This window comes from Amphiura filiformis, chromosome 2 (assembly GCF_039555335.1).
Source record: "Amphiura filiformis chromosome 2, Afil_fr2py, whole genome shotgun sequence".
Taxonomy (NCBI): domain Eukaryota; kingdom Metazoa; phylum Echinodermata; class Ophiuroidea; order Amphilepidida; family Amphiuridae; genus Amphiura; species Amphiura filiformis.
In genome coordinates, this window is record NC_092629.1 from 50,210,423 (window position 1) to 50,233,224 (window position 22,802).

Sequence of the window (22,802 nt, forward strand, 5' to 3'; positions counted from 1 at the left end):
GGAAAAATGCTTAAATGGCCGAGCAGGCGCCTGCAAAGTCTAGAAATTGTATCCAAAAATCTTCAAAAGGCTCAAAAATGGGTTTTAAAGTTAATAGGCATTGTTAATCTGCATGAAGCCGTTTTGCTGCATATTCAGTAGGCCTATGCAAAAAGACCATAATTGTTACTACTGAAACAGGGGGGGGGGTGTTTGTACTTCACACTCATTAACAAGTGCTTTCCAAAATAAAATGGCAAGACAGATAATCCAGAAAAGAAATTAAACTTGGTTCAAAGACGTGCTTAAATTGTTGTCTGTCACTAGTTTTAGTGAGTTTTGTGCAAACTCTCGCATATTGGAGGAAAAGTCGAAATATGCGATTTTCCGCGTTTCGGCACTGATCTTTAAAACAACATTTCTCTTGAACGAAATGTCGCAGAGACATGAAATTTTCGGTGTTGAGCTACAAATTTTCTCTTATTTAATTAATAAGTGACAAATGTGGATTTTGAAAACTTTTAAATCCTTATAAGGGGGCGCAACACTAAATCACTACGCATTTTATGTAAGAACGAAATTCGGCTAATATAGTCCATAGTGAGTATGAGATTGTAGCGACCATATCTACCGACAGGTTCACTTTAAATCACTCAATATCAGCTCATATGAATTCGACAAGTGTCTTTAATGATAACATGCAGAAAAAACCGGACATTTTATCTCAAAAGCAATTCTCTGTGGCGGATGAAGACAACTTCCGATTTTGAAATGTGAGTGGTGAATTTAGTATATTTTTAGGCCATATTTTTTGCACCGCGAAATAGCGAAAAAGTCAACGGTCATCGATATATGCCGACAAAAGTTTTGGAATCTACAGAAACAGAGCTTTAATTTGATACCAAATTTATTTTGTCAAGTATTGCAGGGACGCCAGGAATGGCGCTCGAAGTAGGCCAAAATCACACGTTATCCTATGGGACGCTTATTTAGTGTTGCGCCCCTTGTAACGGCCGTCGCTACGAACGCGTTCTTTTTACATTCTTCGCGTAAAATAAGAAATGCGCGTCATGAAATGTGTTCTATTTCAATCATGATGATAAACAAGGATTACGGAAAGTCACCCTGATGAATTATTATTGGGAAAAATGCTTAAATGGCCGAGCAGGCGCCTGCAAAGTCTAGAAATTGTATCCAAAAATCTTCAAAAAGGCTCAAAAATGGGTTTTAAAGTTAATAGGCATTGTTAATCTGCATGAAGCCGTTTTGCTGCATATTCAGTAGGCCTATGCAAAAAGACCATAATTGTTACTACTGAAACAGGGGGGGGGGGGGTGTTTGTACTTCACACTCATTAACAAGTGCTTTCCAAAATAAAATGGCAAGACAGATAATCCAGAAAAGAAATTAAACTTGGTTCAAAGACGTGCTTAAATTGTTGTCTGTCACTAGTTTTAGTGAGTTTTGTGCAAACTCTCGCATATTGGAGGAAAAGTCGAAATATGCGATTTTCCGCGTTTCGGCACTGATCTTTAAAACAACATTTCTCTTGAACGAAATGTCGCAGAGACATGAAATTTTCGGTGTTGAGCTACAAATTTTCTCTTATTTAATTAATAAGTGACAAATGTGGATTTTGAAAACTTTTAAATCCTTATAAGGGGCGCAACACTAAATCACTACGCATTTTATGTAAGAACGAAATTCGGCTAATATAGTCCATAGTGAGTATGAGATTGTAGCGACCATATCTACCGACAGGTTCACTTTAAATCACTCAATATCAGCTCATATGAATTCGACAAGTGTCTTTAATGATAACATGCAGAAAAAACCGGACATTTTATCTCAAAAGCAATTCTCTGTGGCGGATGAAGACAACTTCCGATTTTGAAATGTGAGTGGTGAATTTAGTATATTTTTAGGCCATATTTTTGCACCGCGAAATAGCGAAAAAGTCAACGGTCATCGATATATGCCGACAAAAGTTTTGGAATCTACAGAAACAGAGCTTTAATTTGATACCAAATTTATTTTGTCAAGTATTGCAGGGACGCCAGGAATGGCGCTCGAAGTAGGCCAAAATCACACGTTATCCTATGGGACGCTTATTTAGTGTTGCGCCCCCTTGTAACGGCCGTCGCTACGAACGCGTTCTTTTACATTCTTCGCGTAAAATAAGAAATGCGCGTCATGAAATGTGTTCTATTTCAATCATGATGATAAACAAGGATTACGGAAAGTCACCCTGATGAATTATTATTGGGAAAAATGCTTAAATGGCCGAGCAGGCGCCTGCAAAGTCTAGAAATTGTATCCAAAATCTTCAAAAAGGCTCAAAAATGGGTTTTAAAGTTAATAGGCATTGTTAATCTGCATGAAGCCGTTTTGCTGCATATTCAGTAGGCCTATGCAAAAAGACCATAATTGTTACTACTGAAACAGGGGGGTGTTTGTACTTCACACTCATTAACAAGTGCTTTCCAAAATAAAATGGCAAGACAGATAATCCAGAAAAGAAATTAAACTTGGTTCAAAGACGTGCTTAAATTGTTGTCTGTCACTAGTTTTAGTGAGTTTTGTGCAAACTCTCGCATATTGGAGGAAAAGTCGAAATATGCGATTTTCCGCGTTTCGGCACTGATCTTTAAAACAACATTTCTCTTGAACGAAATGTCGCAGAGACATGAAATTTTCGGTGTTGAGCTACAAATTTTCTCTTATTTAATTAATAAGTGACAAATGTGGATTTTGAAAACTTTTAAATCCTTATAAGGGGCGCAACACTAAATCACTACGCATTTTATGTAAGAACGAAATTCGGCTAATATAGTCCATAGTGAGTATGAGATTGTAGCGACCATATCTACCGACAGGTTCACTTTAAATCACTCAATATCAGCTCATATAAATTCGACAAGTGTCTTTAATGATAACATGCAGAAAAAACCGGACATTTTATCTCAAAAGCAATTCTCTGTGGCGGATGAAGACAACTTCCGATTTTGAAATGTGAGTGGTGAATTTAGTATATTTTTAGGCCATATTTTTTGCACCGCGAAATAGCGAAAAAAGTCAACGGCATCGATATATGCCGACAAAAGTTTTGGAATCTACAGAAACAGAGCTTTAATTTGATACCAAATTTATTTTGTCAAGTATTGCAGGGACGCCAGGAATGGCGCTCGAAGTAGGCCAAAATCACACGTTGTCCTATGGGACGCTTATTTAGTGTTGCGCCCCTTGTAACGGCCGTCGCTACGAACGCGTTCTTTTACATTCTTCGCGTAAAATAAGAAATGCGCGTCATGAAATGTGTTCTATTTCAATCATGATGATAAACAAGGATTACGGAAAGTCACCCTGATGAATTATTATTGGGAAAAATGCTTAAATGGCCGAGCAGGCGCCTGCAAAGTCTAGAAATTGTATCCAAAAATCTTCAAAAAGGCTCAAAAATGGGTTTTAAAGTTAATAGGCATTGTTAATCTGCATGAAGCCGTTTTGCTGCATATTCAGTAGGCCTATGCAAAAAGACCATAATTGTTACTACTGAAACAGGGGGGTGTTTGTACTTCACACTCATTAACAAGTGCTTTCCAAAATAAAATGGCAAGACAGATAATCCAGAAAAGAAATTAAACTTGGTTCAAAGACGTGCTTAAATTGTTGTCTGTCACTAGTTTTAGTGAGTTTTGTGCAAACTCTCGCATATTGGAGGAAAAGTCGAAATATGCGATTTTCCGCGTTTCGGCACTGATCTTTAAAACAACATTTCTCTTGAACGAAATGTCGCAGAGACATGAAATTTTCGGTGTTGAGCTACAAATTTTCTCTTATTTAATTAATAAGTGACAAATGTGGATTTTGAAAACTTTTAAATCCTTATAAGGGGCGCAACACTAAATCACTACGCATTTTATGTAAGAACGAAATTCGGCTAATATAGTCCATAGTGAGTATGAGATTGTAGCGACCATATCTACCGACAGGTTCACTTTAAATCACTCAATATCAGCTCATATGAATTCGACAAGTGTCTTTAATGATAACATGCAGAAAAAACCGGACATTTTATCTCAAAAGCAATTCTCTGTGGCGGATGAAGACAACTTCCGATTTTGAAATGTGAGTGGTGAATTTAGTATATTTTTAGGCCATATTTTTTGCACCGCGAAATAGCGAAAAAAGTCAACGGTCATCGATATATGCCGACAAAAGTTTTGGAATCTACAGAAACAGAGCTTTAATTTGATACCAAATTTATTTTGTCAAGTATTGCAGGGACGCCAGGAATGGCGCTCGAAGTAGGCCAAAATCACACGTTATCCTATGGGACGCTTATTTAGTGTTGCGCCCCCTTAACAGGTGCTGCTTTGCTGCCATCTATCTCAGCTCAGTCCACAGGCGCGCGTATACATCCCCAATGTTTATTAGCTCTAAACTTTCCTATCATTCACTCTAACATTATCGAAAGAAACTGAATACTGGCAAAAGCACCAATCAATCAAGTAAGGTCAATTAGAGGTCAATATTCAGAATTCATCGATACACCCATCCGTAAACATTGAATCGTTAGCCCATCATAAACAGTGCTATACGGAAATAAATTGTGTGTTTGTGTGAATCAACAATGGACTGATTGTCAATGTTAAGGTTATTTAGAGGTTCGCTTATTGTGACATCACAACTAGGTTTCATTTCAGCTGCACAAGTTCCGTGTAGTGCAACTGTTTCTGTAAAACGGTAAGCTTAAAAAAATTTGATATCATTTCTGAAAATCATGTTTTTGCAATGTCAATGGTCAATGTTTTTATTTAAACATTGCAACACCTGGCTTTATGCACAATATGCAGTGTATGTAATGGACATTCCTCGTATTCAGAATGCAATTCGATTATCATGCATTGCCTGTTGTTCTCTCGCCGCAACCCAGAAAAAATACTGTGCAAATTCAAATTGAAATGTTGCTAGATCCGTTCGTTCCCCTTCACTGACCATAAATCAGAGAATTCATTTACTTGAATGTGGCAAAAATGTAGGTATGCTAGGTGAATTCAAATTTGCCATCAAACTGCATCATTTTATATATCAAATCAAAGCCCTTGAGTAAACAAAGCCAAAACTGAAAACCATTTTTTCATAGCACTTTCCGTAGCAAAGTTACATCTTGTCAAAGATTGACTTTCATCAAAAGTTTCAGCTAGCAAAATTCCCCAAATGGCATTTCGGGGTGTTTCTAGATCTTAGTCTCATTATGATAGCAGCTTTTTTTAATGGAACTGCTATCCAAATCCTCTAAAATTCCATGTGCAGTGACTTATCACCATAAAAATCATATATTTGGGTCAAGTGAAGTATAGAAAACATATTTATGTACGTTTCCTTCTTCAGCCAGTTGTTTTAAATTTCTATGTAAATATGCATTGACATTGTCGGCGAATTTGGCTGACTAGCAAATGTGTTAACTAAGGTTTGCCTGGGTTACCTAAAAAATGCCAAAATGTAGCGACTAGTGATGGGCACGAACAAACTTGTCCCATTGGCACTGTACAACTCTAAAGAATAAAGGAGCTGTGGTTGAGACAGAGAAGGAAGTGAAATTGAAGATGAAATCATTCCATCCCACAAGTACCACTGTAAATACAGCCGGGATGAATGATGAGGAAGTGAAGTTGAGGAAGAAGTTGTTAAGCTCAAGTAAGTTTAGTAAGTTAAGTGAGAAGGAAACCAGTGAGAAGATGGTAAAGGATGGTATTACCACCCTGAATACAGCAGGGGTGACCTACGAGGAAGTGAAGCGGAAAAAGAAGACATTAAGTAAGACTAACAAGACAAGAGAGGAGAAATACAGTGAGAGGAGGGACGATAATAGAAAAACCTCAGTCAGAGAGGAAAACTCACCAAGCTTTGGAGAGAAGCACAGAAGTACTACTTTGAATAAACGTGAGGTGATAAATGAGGAAGTAAAACTGAAGGAGACAAATAATGAGAGACAGAAGAAGACTAATGACTTTACAAAGCAGAGGACAAAGAGTACCTCGAACGCTAATGACAATAAGCCGAATAAGGAGACAAAAACCAGTGTCAATTGCGAGCAAAAAAATGCAGCCAATACCACACCAGTATACTTGAAATGCATGTACACAAATGCAGATAGTTTATTGAATAAGAGGAAGGAGCTTGAAGCAAATATTGCCAGCTTGCAGCCAGATGTAATTGCAATTACAGAAGTTTTTCCGAAGAATGTAGAGACGGAAGTTCAGAAAGCTGAATTGGAGCTGGATGGCTATGACTGCTTTATAGTTAGCACCGGAGGTAGAGGAGTTTGCATTAACACAAGAAAGAAGTTTAAGGCAATTCCTGTTGATGAGCTTTCGAGTTTACCATTTCAGGAGAGCATTTGGTGTGAAGTAAGGCTGAAAAATAAAGACAAGTTACTTGTTGGCTGCGTTTACAGGAGCCCAAGTTCTGATAGTGACAACAATGACCAATTACATCACCTTATACATGTAGATGCAGCATGTAGAAGGGGAAGTTCACATCTACTTATTATGGGGGACTTCAACTACTCCGAAATAGAATGGGACACATGGTCTAGTAAAGCCAGTATGAATCACCCTAGTTGGGGTTTGATACATGTAGATTGTTTACAGAACAACTTCCTCTATCAAGCGGTTAACTGCAACACTAGATTTAGAGACAGGGGTCGAAATAAGCGGTAGCCCGATAGCCATGGCTATTAAATTTTCTGTCGGGCTACTGGGTTTTATCTCCATGTAGCCCATGGGCTATTGATACTTGCTGCTGTGTTTAAGCTCCATCCTCCATGCCTGACAATTAACAAGAGTCCGATGTTGGGCCAAGAAAAAAATGTTTTTAAGGGCTATTGAATTTCCGCCAGGGCTATCAGAAAAAATGTGTAGATAGCCCGGATGGCTATCAGGAAATGGTCCCTTATTTCTACCCCTGTAGAGAGGGTCAAAAGCCAAGCTTATTGGATCTTGCCATCACTAATGAAGATGGTTTGATAAAGGAGGTGCAAGCCAGATGTCCGTTGGGGAAAAGTGACCATGTTGTTTTACATTTTGAACTTCAGTGCTACATGGAAGAGGATGATGAAGTTGAAAAAGAAAGATATCTATTCAACAAGGGAGATTATGAGTCAATGAAAAAAGAGTTAAATGCAATTAAAGGAGATGAGAAGTATGGATGCAAATAACAGTTGGAGGTTATTTGCAACTGGCTCAAAATATGCTAAGGTGTCATATTATAGCCATATATTTTGACATCTTTTTTTAAAAATAATAATTATAGAAATGGAATATTTGCTAGTTTAGTGGCAAGTTTAGGTAGTAAAGACATAGCATACACAATTTAAGTAAAATCCTTTCACTCTAAATAATAAAAAAATAAAAAATAGCTGTAAAAATGCCTATTTTTACACTTTTATTTGTAACATGCCAAGAGACGCCTTTTTTCAACAGTTTTTTTTATTTTTTTTATGGATCCTTATAAAAATTCATGTGACCTGTTTTCCAAAATGGTGCAGTAAACCAATCAAAAAAACAGAAAGAGGCATTATGAATTATAAGTTTAAACAGATCAAAAAAAGGATTTAAAAGTTTGCCTTTGCATGTATGTTACTATTGTCTGTCAAACTTTTGATTGATTTTGAAGTCCCTCAGTTTTTATAAACAAAGACTTGAAGCATAAACTAAAGGGTAAATCTATTGTAAATAACTTCATTTCTCCATATTATAATCAATTTGTAAGTGGCTGCCATCTTTTTTGAACATATAACAATTTTAAAATTTTTCTTGAAATGTCTGTCAAATAGTAACATACGCAAGACGGTGCTGTAATTCCTGCTAAACTAGGGTGATACAGCTAATTATGCTACATGACATAGCATTTAGCTCCACCTAGCTTTGTGGCACTATCACTTTGTGAGGAGAAGCTTTTTGATGACACAATCCATTGTTAAGTGTTGTCTGTCAAACATTTATGCATAAGTAACATACATAAGATTTGTATGTGTCTGTCAAAAGTAACATACATAATATGTTTAAAAAATTAAAAATCACTTGATGTTCACATTATGATGATAGTTTAGAGTTTATAAAAGTGTTTTAAAACATGTGATTTATAAACTGCATGTGATCTTTATTCAATTTCCCATCTTGAACTACTGTTTTTGCCAAATTATTATTCTGTATGTTACATTTGACAGACATCTTGCAGTATGTTATGGCTTGACAGACACACATATTTTATTTATAACAATTTATCCTCCTTATTGTAATATTTGGACACATTTTTTCCACAATCAGTTGCTGTAGGTCCTACACCTAAATAACCACAAAATACCTTATGTAATACTTTATAAATTTGTATTTGATTGCAGAAAATCATCAAAATTGTGTCTGTCAAATATAACGTACGCAAGGGCTAGAAAATTAAATTTGTGAAGTAAATGGTCTATAACTTATCTTTCTTTTAGTGTATTATGAATGATATATGTGCATACTATAATTTAAACCTGGTTGGAGACCAAAAGAAAAGAGCTGGAAAAATAATTGTGTGTTACACTTTTATGACACCTTAGCTTATTTTGAGCCAACTAAGATGTATGAGGCCATGGAAGACAATATTCCCAAGACCAAACCAAGACAAAGTAAGCCAGAGAAAAGAGAAACCCATTATGGATGAATAAAGATGCGATGAGTAAGGTGAAGAAGAAATACCATGCATGGCAGCGGTACCTAGCTACTAGGCAGGAAAAGACTACCAAGATTATTGTACAGCAAGAAATGCAGCAACAAATGAAGTTAGGAAAGCTAAGAGATCATTTGAAAGAAAACTCGCTGAGGAGATCAAAGTAAATCCGAAAAGTTTCTGGAAATACGTCCGCTCCAAGACCCATGTTAAACAAGGGATAAGTGATTTGGAAAAAGAAGATGGAACACTTAGCACACTGATGAAGAGAAAGCGGAGGAATTGAACAAGTTTTTTGCTAGTGTGTTCACCAGAGAGAAGGATGAAGACATCCCAGAACCTGAGATGAAACATGTCGGTGATAGGCTAAAGGATATTACAGTTTCAGAGGAGGAGGTGAAGAAAAAGTTGGATAAATTAAAACCAAATAAATCACCAGGTCCTGACGGATTTCATCCAAGGGTGCTTAAGGAGGTCACAGATGCAATTACAAAACCACTGACCATCATCTTCAACAAATCACTTGGTGAAGGGGTAGTACCAGATGACTGGAAAATAGCACATGTGACAGCAATTTTCAAGAAGGGATCGGTAAAAAGCCCAGGCAACTACAGACCAGTGAGTCTAACATCAGTCATTTGTAAACTCCTTGAGTCAATTATCAGAGACCACGTCATGGACTTCTTGAACAAGAATACGCTGCTTAGTGAAGACCAACACGGGTTTAGAGCTGGAAGGTCTTGTGTGACTCAGCTGATAGAGATCATGGATTTGTGGTCCAGCATGTTGGATGAGGGCGGAGGTATTGATGTGATATATTTAGACTTCAGGAAGGCTTTCGACAGCGTACCACACCAGCGCCTACTCAAGAAAGTGAAGGCTCATGGCATAGATGGAAATCTACAGAGTTGGATAGAAAGCTTCCTGACAGGTAGAAAACAGAGAGTCTGTGTAAATGGTGGAACATCTGAATGGGCAGACGTCATTAGCGGTATCCCGCAAGGCAGTGTCCTAGGTCCTATCCTCTTCATCATATTCATCAACGACCTACCTGATGTAGTTGAAAGTTATGTAAGATATTTGCTGATGACACAAAGGTGTTTACGCATGTTCAGAAAGAAGAGGATTGCGAGAAGCTTCAAGAGGATTTGGACAACCTGAGTTTGTGGTCAGATACCTGGCAGCTGAAATTCAATGTAGCAAAGTGTGGAGTAATGCACTATGATTCACAACCAACACCATGTACATATAGCATGTCAGAAGAAGGTAATAGAAGACATTTAGAAGTACTAGAAGAAGAGAAAGATTTGGGAGTGAAATTTGACCCCTCGTTGACCTTTTCAAAGCATGTTGATATGGTTGCCAATAGAGCCAACAGGATGGTTGGAATCATCATAAGGAGAACATTTGATTACATCAATAAAGATATGCTGAAGATTCTGTACAAAAGTCTAGTGCGTCCACACCTAGAATATGCAAATTGTATTTGGAGTCCAGTTCTACACAGAGATAATGTAAGGATTGAGAGAGTACAGAGAAGAGCCACAAAAAATGTTGCAGACCTGAAAGAGATGACGTATGAAGAGAGATTGAAAGAGCTTGATTTACCCACATTAGCCTACAGAAGATTAAGGGGAGATTTGATACAGATGTATAAGATAATGCATGGTATTAATGACATCAATCCAGCCTCCATCTTTCAAATGGCACAGCAAGGTGTGGGAACAAGAGGTCACAGCCTCAAGGTGCAGAAACAACACACTAGACTCCGTATCAGAGGAAATTCTTTCAGCAATAGAGTGGTGAGCGCATGGAATGGACTGCCTGCAAATACAGTGCATGCTAAGACTACCCATGAATTCAAGAATGGCATAGATAGAGCTCTAAAGAAGACATACAACAAGTTCACCCATGGAACGGGAGCTCTCTGGCAGAAAGTGGTTTATTAACATGGCCCCATAATAGATTATGCAGTAAGGGTATTGTGATGAAATTGGATGGGCTACATAAGGACTTTTTTTCCTTCAACAAGAGCCCAAGAAGAAGGTGTGTTCAAGGTGTGTAGCTGTGTGGCACCATTTACATGTGAATTATATTATGCCAAATAACCACAGAAGCTAGCCAGACCAGCATAAATAGTGCCCCTCATTAAAATGACATCACATGACATTCCATGCACCTCTGCATTGGCTCAATGCATACAAAATTGTCAAAACTGAAGACATGCAAATGATGCAAGTTTCATTCTTCTAGAACTCTAGTTAAAAATTGTTGGGACCAGGAGCCCTCACCCGGATTTCTTTATCTTGTACAAAAGTATAAGGAAAATTCAAGATTAGTACCGTAGTTATTTTGCTCGAGAAGTCTAGCCAAGAATTTGCTCACCGATAGCTTCACATTTTTAGGCTTGAGAACATTTTCAGAAGTAAACACAGCCGACCATGACAGGCAATTGCATCAAAAATGTTGCTAAAATTACACTTGAACAGCAAAATTTTAAGGCAAATCTTGCTCAAAAAATACAGTAGGCCTAGTTGACTCAAGACTCATCGAAAAAATGTCACAGCGACACCGCTGTTCGACCGAAAAACGATAGCAAGGCACTCTAGCATCGAATGCATACCGGTAACTGTTGTGTGCAAATTCGGAGCTAGAGTTCTCGAGTAATAATTATTATGTAAAAATATTCCAGTACTTGAGAAGATATCTTTCTTCCCATCAGTGATGCAGGTGACTTTGATTCTGTGCAGGTAACTTTTCAAATGTACCTGGCACCTGCACAAGCACATAGAATTGTAGTCCTAAATTACAGTTGGAATCAGAACATACAATGTTCCTCTAAAAAGAAGTACGGTAATAAATATCCCTTACAAAATGACACCAATTTTTGCATTTTCACGGCACAAACTTCTTATTTTATCCGATTAAATTGTGGGCAAGTTACTTTCACTTTGTGCAGGTAGATTTTTTATGTTACCGGTACGGTACCTGCACAAATGCAAGTAACTTTTTTCTGGTAAAATCAAACACTGCTTTCCATATTTGCATATTTACACTCCTATTTCAGTTTATTTCTGGGTTGTGAACGTAAATGTTGAACACTAATGAACAGTCCCTAACATTTGATATTTTCATGCTTTTGTTTCTCAGGTTACTAACCGGTGTCATTCTCTGCAGTCAATTTTTATGCCAAAACACTTGTGTTACCATGGCAACAGCAACACACAGTAAAGCTCTCACAAGCCCATACCCAAATTCCAAGCAAGAACGACTGAAACTTAAACCCGAACAGGTGTCTTGGCAGACTAAATGGGAGGAATACAACCCGCCGGATTTTACCGCAGATAAAGTCCTTGTTGGACCAGTGTGGGCTGACCCAGATGATAAGAAAAAGTAAGATCTCGGATTCTCGGTCCATATTTAAGTAATATTTTTTTGTTAAATTTATTATTGTAATTTTTTTTATATTTTTGTAATTTTTTTTTTTTTTTACTGCAAAAAAGACCGGTGTGACCCACATGATAAGAAGAAGTAAATAGTACGATCTCGTTCCACATAATAGTAGTCAACACAATAGTACGATCTCGGTCCACACAATAGTACGATCTCGGTCCACAACACATAATTCTAAACAAGAATTGGTCATCTTCTCTAAACAAGAATTGGTCATCCGATGCACGGCCGCAAACGTAACTGACGCAGCTGAAAAATGAATCAAAAAAGGTACGGCCAGAATTTTCGCATCATGTTCGTCGAAGTTCACTTTTCAATGTGCAAACTGTAGTTAGGATAACGAAAACGACTATTAAGCAAGTCTACTAAATGACCTCAAAATCTGGAAAAAAGGACCCTTTCCAGAACTAATACAGCATATACATCATGTATAGCCATTGTCAACATGGGGTCATCGGCAAAAATATTTTCCTTATATAAAAAACTAACATCTCCGCTATATGGTATTTTACGATATAACATAATTAACGGAAAGAAAAGCTCTAATGACGTCATGATGTAAAACAACATACATGTTCTCAATATTAATAATTAATTTGGTAACCCCAAATATGGAGGAATCCAAAAGTATAAGAAGTTCAACAAATCTGAATACGAGCCTGGTATCCAATTCTATGCAAATGAGTTTAAGGAGTTTACGTGAACATGTACAGTAGTACGCATCTAGCTATACTAGAAAATCTTTGGTCAATAAAGACAAAAAAAAAATATTGTTGTGTTGCCCTCAACTGTCCTACCCTAAATCCTGAAAAATCAGGGTCACATTTTTTTTTTTTTTTTGAATGATGATTTTTACAGATTTGTTCAAAAATTCAATGTTTTTCACTTAAAATTAATATTTTATTGTAAGACTAGTCTTTAATTGTGGTCTAACAGGTATCCAGAAGTCAAAATTGACAAATGTCCCCTAATTGAACAAGCATTATTTAATATTTGAGAGGATTTTTAAAAATTGAAGGTTTAAAAAAAAAAAAAAAATAATAATAATCCGACCGTCCTACCTAAATTTCCCATTTTTCCACTTGAGGGCAACACAACAATATTTTTTTTTGGCCTAACCACGTAATTTTTTATTTCTAATTTTTTTTTATTGTTTATTTATTTATTTACTTGAATTTCATGCCCAAGCCAAATCATTTTTATTCAAATTCAATTCCAGTGCATTAAATTTAAATCCTAATTCATTTCAATTCAATTCAAATTTCAATGCATTAATTAATGGATCCAATTTTTTTTGTCTATTTTCAGTGCTAAAGAGTACAAGAAAATTGTATGGAACAAACTTGATGGCAAAGTGAACCGACAAACGTACGAGAAATGTAAAACATATAAAGTACCGGAAATAGATGGGAGGCCAAGGTAAGATCAACAAGAAATGTCTTTAAAAAGGCATGAATAACTAGATGGGGAAGTGAACCGACAAACGACGAGAAATGTAACATTGTTTGTCTGGCACGCTTTCTACAGCATGGGGGCTTGGAATTCCGAAAGTCGGTAAAAAGGGTGGTGGTTAAAATTTTGCTGTATAAATTAAAGGGGGGTTACTAAAAACTGTTGGAGCAAAAGCGTGTGGGTGAAGCTACCATTTGAAAAAAAAAAATTTCGAATGAAAATTTCGGAAATTAAGTAAGTCGTAAACGTCACCCATAGTAGAATCATCAATCCATAAATTTGGGTAAATTTCTGAGACATTTGGGTGTAATCCTAATTCATTTGGGTGTAATCCTAATTCATTTGGGCGTATTCCTAATACATTTGGGTGTATTCCTAATACATTTGGGTGTATTCCTAATACATCTGGGTGTAATCCGAATACATTTGGGTAAATTTCTGAGACATTTGGGTGTATTCCTAATACATTTGGGCGTATTCCTAATCATTTGGGTGTAATCCTAATACATCTGGGTGTAATCCGAATACATTTGGGTGTATTCCTAATTCATCTGGGTGTAATCCGTATACATTTGGGTAAATTTCTGAGACATTTGGGTGTAATCCGAATACATTTGGGCGTATTCCTAATACATTTGGGTGTATTCCTAATACATCTGGGTGTAATCCGAATACATTTGGGTAAATTTCTGAGACATTTGGGTGTATTCCTAATACATTTGGACGTATTCCTAATCATTTGGGTGTATTCCTAATCATTTGGGTGTAATCCGAATACATCTGGGTGTAATCCGAATACATTTGGGTGTATTCCTAATTCATTCGGGTGTAATCCTAATACATTTGGGTGTATTCCTAATACATTTGGGTGTATTCCTAATACATTTGGGTGTATTCCTAATACATTTGGGTGTATTCCTAATACATTTGGGTGTATCCCTAGCTTTTTGGTGTATTTCTCAAACATTTGGGCTATAAAGTTTATTGGTATTTTAATTGATATAGATAGAGACTTTTGTTCTGCATACTTAATTAATACCTTAGTTGGCACTATGCAATTTTATTCTAAACTAAGATATATACTCATTTATATGACAAATGGTCAAGTTTCAAAAGTGACAAATTTAGATATTTTCTCCTTCAAGCAATTTCTGCTACCTATTGTAACTTACGGCTGAACGCTAACTCTGCTATATGATCAATATATATGTATGCTCCAAGGAAAAGTCAATGCTAATTTTTGTCACTTTTGAAAAGCTCTCTTTTTTATTTAAATTGCTGTAAGTTAGGAAAATAAAGTTGTATTGTACCAAATGATGTTTCAAAATATGCAGAACAACATTCTTTATCTATCAACTACTTTATATTGTAATTTAGGTTTAGTGTCTTTAAAGGTCCGTAACCCGATCGACAGCATCATCCCCGATTTTTTTCATTGTTGATGAGGTTTTGGTATCACATAATAGATACTATTTTTCTCATTACTATCCTGAAATTTGACGCTCCAAGTCGATGTATTTCGAAATCATGAAACACAGCGGCTTTTACAGGCTACCGGTTTGTAAACAATGGTAAATACTTACGATTTCTGGGCCAGGAATTATGAACGAAATAGCTCGAAATATCAGTCTCCTCAACAGCTACTTTGGTTTCGCGCCATACACATTCTGTGAAAAAAGCGAACCACACTAACTGCTGAGGAGACGCGTCGAGACGGTGTGCCGTATTTAATTATAAAATTTCCACGATGGAGGCAGCGGGCGATTAGCTCAGTCGGTTAGCGGCGCTTCATGTTTCTACCGAGAGGTACGGTACCGGTTCAAAATCCGCACGGAATGGGTTTTTTCCTCTCCATTTTTAACCCAAACTTTTTTATATTCATTTGAAATGTACATATTGCAAGGGAAATATATTTTGTTTCCTTTTTTCTGAAACGGTGCGAAAAAAACAAACATTTTTCGCTCAATACGGGCCGGGCATTGATTGTACAGCATGTCAGCATTAAATTCGTCACTTACGAACGGAAATGGTTGTTGTTGCTTGCCTACCCAGAATGCAATTCACGTATACCAAGGTATTGGATTGCAAATTTGGCTATTTATTCACATTTACGCTGAAAATGCTCTCGCTTTTTTCACAAAGCAGCATAAAGGGGGCGATATTTGATATTATTATGTAATTTTAAAGACAATCCATATCCAAAACCAATAGGGTTACCCCCCTTTAAGATGGCTTTTGTTTTAAGTGTTTGGATACTTTTTGGGTGCAGTATATGTAGTTTGGCTAATACAATGTATGTAGTTTGGCTAATTATAATTATGTTTCCTGAATTGGTATAATCACAGAGTTCATCTATAGGTTGTGCAAATTTTCTTTTAAGATTACCATGTACTGTAAAACCGGGAATTTTCACGGCACAATAATTTTCTCGCTATTCGTGCGCAACATAGCTATCACGATGATCAAAACATGTGAATATCTTTTTTAATGTATACATAGGTCTATGTAAGCAAACTCAAAATCGCAAAATGAAAAACAAGCAATGTAGTTCAAAAGCGGCAAAGCACGAAAAATTACACGCATGAAAATCACCAATTTTACAGTGCTAGTTCCTGTTTCTGCATGTTAAGGGATGGGGTATGAACGTTTGGACAGTATTTATTGTGGGACATTAGAGCACATCAGACATATCGAATTGCATTCTGAATACGAAGAATGTTCTTCTGATATCAAATAATTTTGATTTTTTGAAATTCGCAATGTAATACACATTTTATGGCAAATGATTATAAATTGATATTTTTGATATTTAACAGTACTCGAAGTAAACTTTATAAATCTGTTGATTTATACTTAAAGTGTATGTAGGTGGGATGAAAAGCCGACGATCAATTGAAAATTTTGACCTTTCGTATTGAAGATATGGAATTTTTTCCCAAAACACCAAAAAAAATTAGGTCTTTTGGGAAAAAAATCCATATCTTCAATATGAAAGGTCAAAATTTTCAATTGATCGTCGGCTTTTCCTCCCAGCTACATACACTTTAAGACTATATCATTAAATATTAAAAATTTACTTCAAGGACTGTTATATATCCAAAATGTGAAAAATATCAAATTTTAATAATTTGTCATAAAATTTGTATTATCGTGAATTTCATAAAATGAAAATTATTTGATATCAGAAAGACATCCTTCGTATTCAGAACGCAATTCGATATGTCTGATGTGCTCTCATGTCCCGCAAAAAATGCTGTCAAAACGCTCATTCCAGTTCCCTTAATACAGGCTTGTAATCTTTAGATTTACCATTTACTACTACTAGTTCATATTTCTCGAATATTACATTGCAGATATGTTCATACAGGCTATAATCTTAAGGTTTCAATGGCATTTTAAAGGCCTATTCAATGATCCCAGCAAGAGTGTACAAAAATTAAAATGTGTGTATGAATTGCCTAGAAGTGAAGTGTACATTTACGTTTACGTTTACGTTGAATACTCAGCAGGATCCATCAGATTGGACGTAAAGCCAAGGGTGACTAATGATGATCAGGTGCAGTGCAGACATATAGGTGAAACTTGTAAACAAAACCTGAAGAACCAAGGGTGCTGGTGATGAAGACTCTCATCTGGTGCGCTAGTTCATCTGGTGCGCTGAACTAGAAGGCATGCACCGTATTGTTTGTAATAAATGCCCTGGGGGCGTAGCATTTTTCCAAAAAGGGGGGGGGGGCATTTATTAAATGTGAATCGTCAGTGAAAAAAACTTTAAAATCTGGTGAAATTTCCCGGTGGTGCTCCTGTACGGGATTTACGGCTCTACTAATATAGTATTATGGCGACGCCCATGGAAAATGTCATTTTCATGGTAAATACATCAAAATTATGTCAGTGCATCATTAAGCAAGAATCTAGTGAAATTCTACCATAATTAGGCAATGGAATGGATGGAAGTGTGAGTCATAACAGGTTTTGTCCATACAATTTACCGATCGTCCCTGACAAGACTGACTGACTGATGCCAGTTTGAAGCTTACTCACACGATATAGCATGGAATTTTTGTCAATTTTTCACAGAAAAATTGGAGGCGCGTTTATTAGAGGGGGAGCGTTTATTACAAACAATACGGTAAATTGCCTACATTTTGTAGAAGTGAAGTGTATGTACCGTATTGTTTGTAATAAACAGCCTGGGGGCGTAGCATTTTTCCAAAAGGGGGGTGGCGTTTATTGAAGGTGAATAAATTGTCAGTGAAAAAAACTTCAAAATCTGGTTAAATTTCCCGGTGGTGCTCCTGTACGGGATTTACGGCTCTACTAATATTAATATAGTATTATGGCGACGCCCATGGAAAATGTCATTTTCATGGTAAATAGATCAAAATTATGCCCATCTGTCATGTAGTAATGTGTGTGATTAATTGCAATGCGCTCAAACTAGTAGGTCTACGCAGATTTGCGTAGCGCCATGATTGCAAATGTATTTTATTATTGGAATTCACTTTTGAATGTGACGGCAAAGTAACAAAAAACACGCCTCTTCAATAATGTCCGACCGTGATGTCGTGAAACTATAAAATTCGAAAAGAGGAGAAAGGATGGAGAGAGGAATAAAGGACTCTAAGTCTAAGAATTATTGTAAAACTTCGCTTGATTGTGTGATAATTGTGTGATTTCATAGTTTTACTAAGAAGAGAAGCCGGCAAGCACGTAACATGGTGGCAGCGGACGTAACATCAAGCAAGAATCTGGTGAAATTCTACCATAATTAGGCAATGGAATGGATGGAAGTGTGAGTCATAGGTTTTGTCCATACAATTTAGTGATCATCACTTACAAGACTGACATGACTGATGCCAGTTTTAAGCTTACTCACACGATATATAGCATGGAAATGTTTGCATTTTTGTCGATTTTTCACAGAAAAATTGGAGGCATTTATTAGAGGGGGAGCATTTATTACAAACAATACGGTATCTATATTCTCTGCTTAGAGCAAATCACTGAATAGACCTTTAACCAAACAATCAATTTAGTTTGTCTAAGTATAATATTGTCTGAATTATATTGTTATACAAAAATGTAATCACAGAGTTCATCTATTAATTTTAGGCTTGTGCAAATTTACTTTTCAGATTAATGTTCTAGTTCATTCATGTGTCTGCATGCATGTCACATTGTAGTAAACATGTTCAATCATGCAGTCTTTGATTTCATTACGATTACGCGATAGACCGTGAAAATACGTGGTAATTGCGTAGCAGTCTCGCCTGTCGCATTTCATGGAACAATTGGCCCTCATTATCGGATGATGCAGAGACTTTGACTGGTGGTACGCTCTCTGTTTTCTTTCTCCTCTGTGGAATACACCCAAATATATTGTGAGCACACCCAAATGTATTAGGAATACACCCAAATGTATTAGGAATACACCCAAATGTATTAGGAATACACCCAATTGTATTAGGAATACACCCAAATGTATTAGGAATACACCCAAATGTATTAGGAATACACCCAAATGTATTAGGAATACACCCAAATGTATTAGGAATACACCCAAATGTATTTGGAAGCACACCCAAATGTATTAGGAATACACCCAAATGTATTAGGAATACACCCAAATGTATTAGGAATACACCCAAATGTATTAGGAATACACCCAAATGTATAAGGAATACATCCAAATGTATTAGGAATACACCCAAATGTATTAGGAATACACCCAAATATATTAGGAATACACCCAAATGTATTAGGAATACATCCAAATGTATTTTAGGAATACAACCAAATGTATTAGGAATACACCCAAATGTATTTTAGGAATACACCCAAATGTATTAGGAATACATCATAATGTATAAGGAACACACCCAAATGTATTAGGAATACACCCAAATGTATTAGAAATGCACACAAATGTATAGGGATACACCTAAATGTATTAGGAATACACCCAAATGTATTAGGAATACACCCAAATGTATTAGGAATACACCCAAATGTATTTGGAAGCACACCCAAATGAATTAGGAATACACCCAAATGTATTAGGAATACACCCAAATGTATAAAGAATACATCCAAATGTATTAGGAATACACCCAAATGTATTAGGAATACACCCAAATATATTAGGAATACACCCAAATGTATTAGAAATACATCCAAATGTATTTTAGGAATACAACCAAATGTATTAGGAATACACCCAAATGTATTTTAGGAATACACCCAAATGTATTAGGAATACATCATAATGTATAAGGAACACACCCAAATGTATTAGGAATACACCCAAATGTATTAGGAATATACCCAAATGTATAGGGATACACCCAAATGTATTAGGAATGCACACCAAAATGTATTAGGAATACACCCAAATATATTGGGGAATACACCCATATGTATTAGGAATACACCCAAATGTATTAGGAATACACCCAAATGTATTAGGAATACACCCAAATGTATTAGGAATACACCCAAATTTATTAGGAATACACCCAAAATGTATTAGGAATACACCCAAATGTATTAGGAATACACCCAAATGTATTAGGAATACACCCAAATGTATTAGAAATGCACACAAATGTATTAGGAATACACCCAAATATTAAAAATACACCCAAATATATTAGGAATACACCCAAATGTATTTTAAGAATACACCCAAATACATACATGTATATGTGTACATCCATATCAAAACGATGCACTTGTCGGCTGCTACATGTGTCTCATTTCACATAATTAGCTTGGAAAAAATACCAGACTCATCTTAAGTGGAGGTCACTTCAAATCAACTCCAAAGTCACATATGGTCAAGGAGTGTCCTCTATTCCTAACACATGCGACTTGGGAATGATTTGAAGTGATCTCCACTTCAGATGAGTCTGGTATTTAATCCTAGCTATTATGTAAAAAGAGACACATGCATGTAGCAGGCGACAAGTGCATCGTTTTGATATGGATGTACACATATTAGGAATACACCACCCAAATGAAGAATAAATCATCACAGATGTAGAGTTGGGCGACTATCACTTTTTTCCTAGTCGACTAGTCGGCAGCAAATAGTCACGACTACGACTATAGTCGCGACTATCTGTGGTTAGAATTGGACCAAAAAATCGGGTGAAAGTTTGGTGCAAATTTACAATAAAAAGTCAACAAGACCAATCTAATGATGATTTATAGACTTTATGATTATTGTTTGTATAGTGTTACTATTGGTAAGACAATGACTAATGTTTTTATCACATTTTAACAGTTTATATGTAAGTATTTGGTTGGTTTTAGTGCAGATATCTGGCGCTTTTAACATGATTTTGTAACATTTAAATATAGTTCCATTTGACGACTTTTGGTTTTCAATAGTCGTTAGTCGCGATTACCAGTAATAGTCGCGACTAACGACTATTGGCGACTTAGTCGCCCAACTCTACACAGATGTACACTACATACAGTTTCATGTTCAATTTTACTTTTACAACAATTGCCTGTTATATCCACAAAGACACCTGTTGCATATTATATTATCTCAATTATCATATTGCGCTATTCTATTTGAAATCCATACCCCCCTATGGAAGACACGACCTTAATCTCCCACAGAGGGGTGTAGATTTCAAAAGGAGTCATCCATTCAGGTAGAACAGCATTTGAAATTCATTCTCCTTGTGTGGAAGATTAAGGTCATGTCTTCCGTAGGGGTGTATGGATTTCAACTGGAATAGCCCAACTGTATAACATAACCCTCTCTCCATGCATGTCGATTGCAGACGACAAGTTCCAAATTTTCTTTAAAAAATTCAAAAATTTCAAAATTGTACATTTTTATGCCCATATTTGGAATCAGTATGACAAATGCATTGAAATGAGTACAAACAAGCCTAGTATTGGTTCAGAGGCTCTTGAGATAGCTCTTGATATTTTGAGAAAATATCTCAAAACTTTTTGTGTTGAAGCCTATGGCTAGCATGCAGAGCATTAATGTATGACATACTTCTATAGTATGATATTAAACCATGATGAAATGTAACCGATTATAAACACATGTTGAAACAATATGCGAATTGGGCTATTCCAGTTGAAATCCTTACACCCCCTATTAAAGACATTCACCTAAATCTTCCACACATGGAGTGTGAATTCCAAATGGGGCAAGGGTTGCCTGAATGGGTGACTCCATTTGAAATCTACAACCCTTGTGTGGGAGGTACTTCATGTCTTCCATAGGGGTGTATGGATTTCAACTGGAAGCTCTGGAATAGCCCATTCCATGATGTTCACTTACCAAAGTAGACTGATTCTGCATGTTTTTCAGAAAATTGGTGGGGAAGGCAGTGGCGTAGCCAGTGGGGTGGAGGTGCCTCCTCCCCCTGCTCATTATGGGCGTCGGTACATCTTAGGTCGTTGGTTCACGAAGGGCCTTGGTGAAAGAATTTGGGGGTCAACAATAGATAATTTTGTGTGTGCAATGCTTGTGCAGGGTGATAAAACAAAGTACATGTTGCTCAAGTACTTGAAATGTTGGACGTGACCCCCCGGGCGTGACCCTTCCCCGGCTGCAAGATATCTTGCCAGTCCACAGCCCACTCCTACATCCGGAACAGGGTCTGAGCTTGGCCAGCTGTCTGGAGACGACCCAACAAACCCTCCCCAAGCTACAAAAATGGGTGGGTTAGGCTGGATTTTCAAAACAAACTTGACTGTTTTAATACAAATTTAGAAAATTAGAAAAATTTTCAAATGAACATGACAAGTTGGTACAGGTATGTGCGGTGGTCAGGTGTCCCATTTTCAGGCTATTGGGCAGTTCCAAAGACCTCATTTGGAAATCATGCATCAGTTCTTTAATCTCAAACTCTGTGAAGAAAATTGGAATTTCAGTCAAATATTAGTTCATTACTATGTTGAAATATCAGAAGCCGCTATTTAGCCCGAAAATGTCATTCTCAGTTCCCAAAGTTTGTCTCTCAGCCGGGGCCTCCCACTTTGGAGGTGACACGTATATAGGGCTGTTAAGACCCCCCCCCCTTTTCAGCGCCGCTGTCACCCAAAGACTCTATATTTTTTTACGAACACATATTTGTTACATTTTGCTCTCACCGAATGCCAAAAATCATGCTCTCACCCAATGACCCCATATTTTTTACATTTTGCTCTCACCGAAAGCCCCT

The 22,802-nt window shown here is 36.7% G+C and overlaps 1 protein-coding gene across 1 annotated transcript in view; it reads left to right on the forward strand.

Moving 5' to 3' along the window:
- Positions 1-4,517: 4,517 nt before the first annotated feature.
- The window catches only part of LOC140146329 (ADP-ribose pyrophosphatase, mitochondrial-like), a 29,794-nt gene continuing 11,509 nt past the window's right edge, over positions 4,518-22,802 (forward strand). The window contains exons 1-3 of the mRNA XM_072168130.1: positions 4,518-4,725; positions 11,848-12,090; positions 13,459-13,569. Coding sequence (XP_072024231.1) covers positions 4,628-4,725; positions 11,848-12,090; positions 13,459-13,569 — 452 coding nt within the window. The 5' untranslated portion in view covers positions 4,518-4,627. The remainder of the gene's footprint in view (positions 4,726-11,847; positions 12,091-13,458; positions 13,570-22,802) is intronic.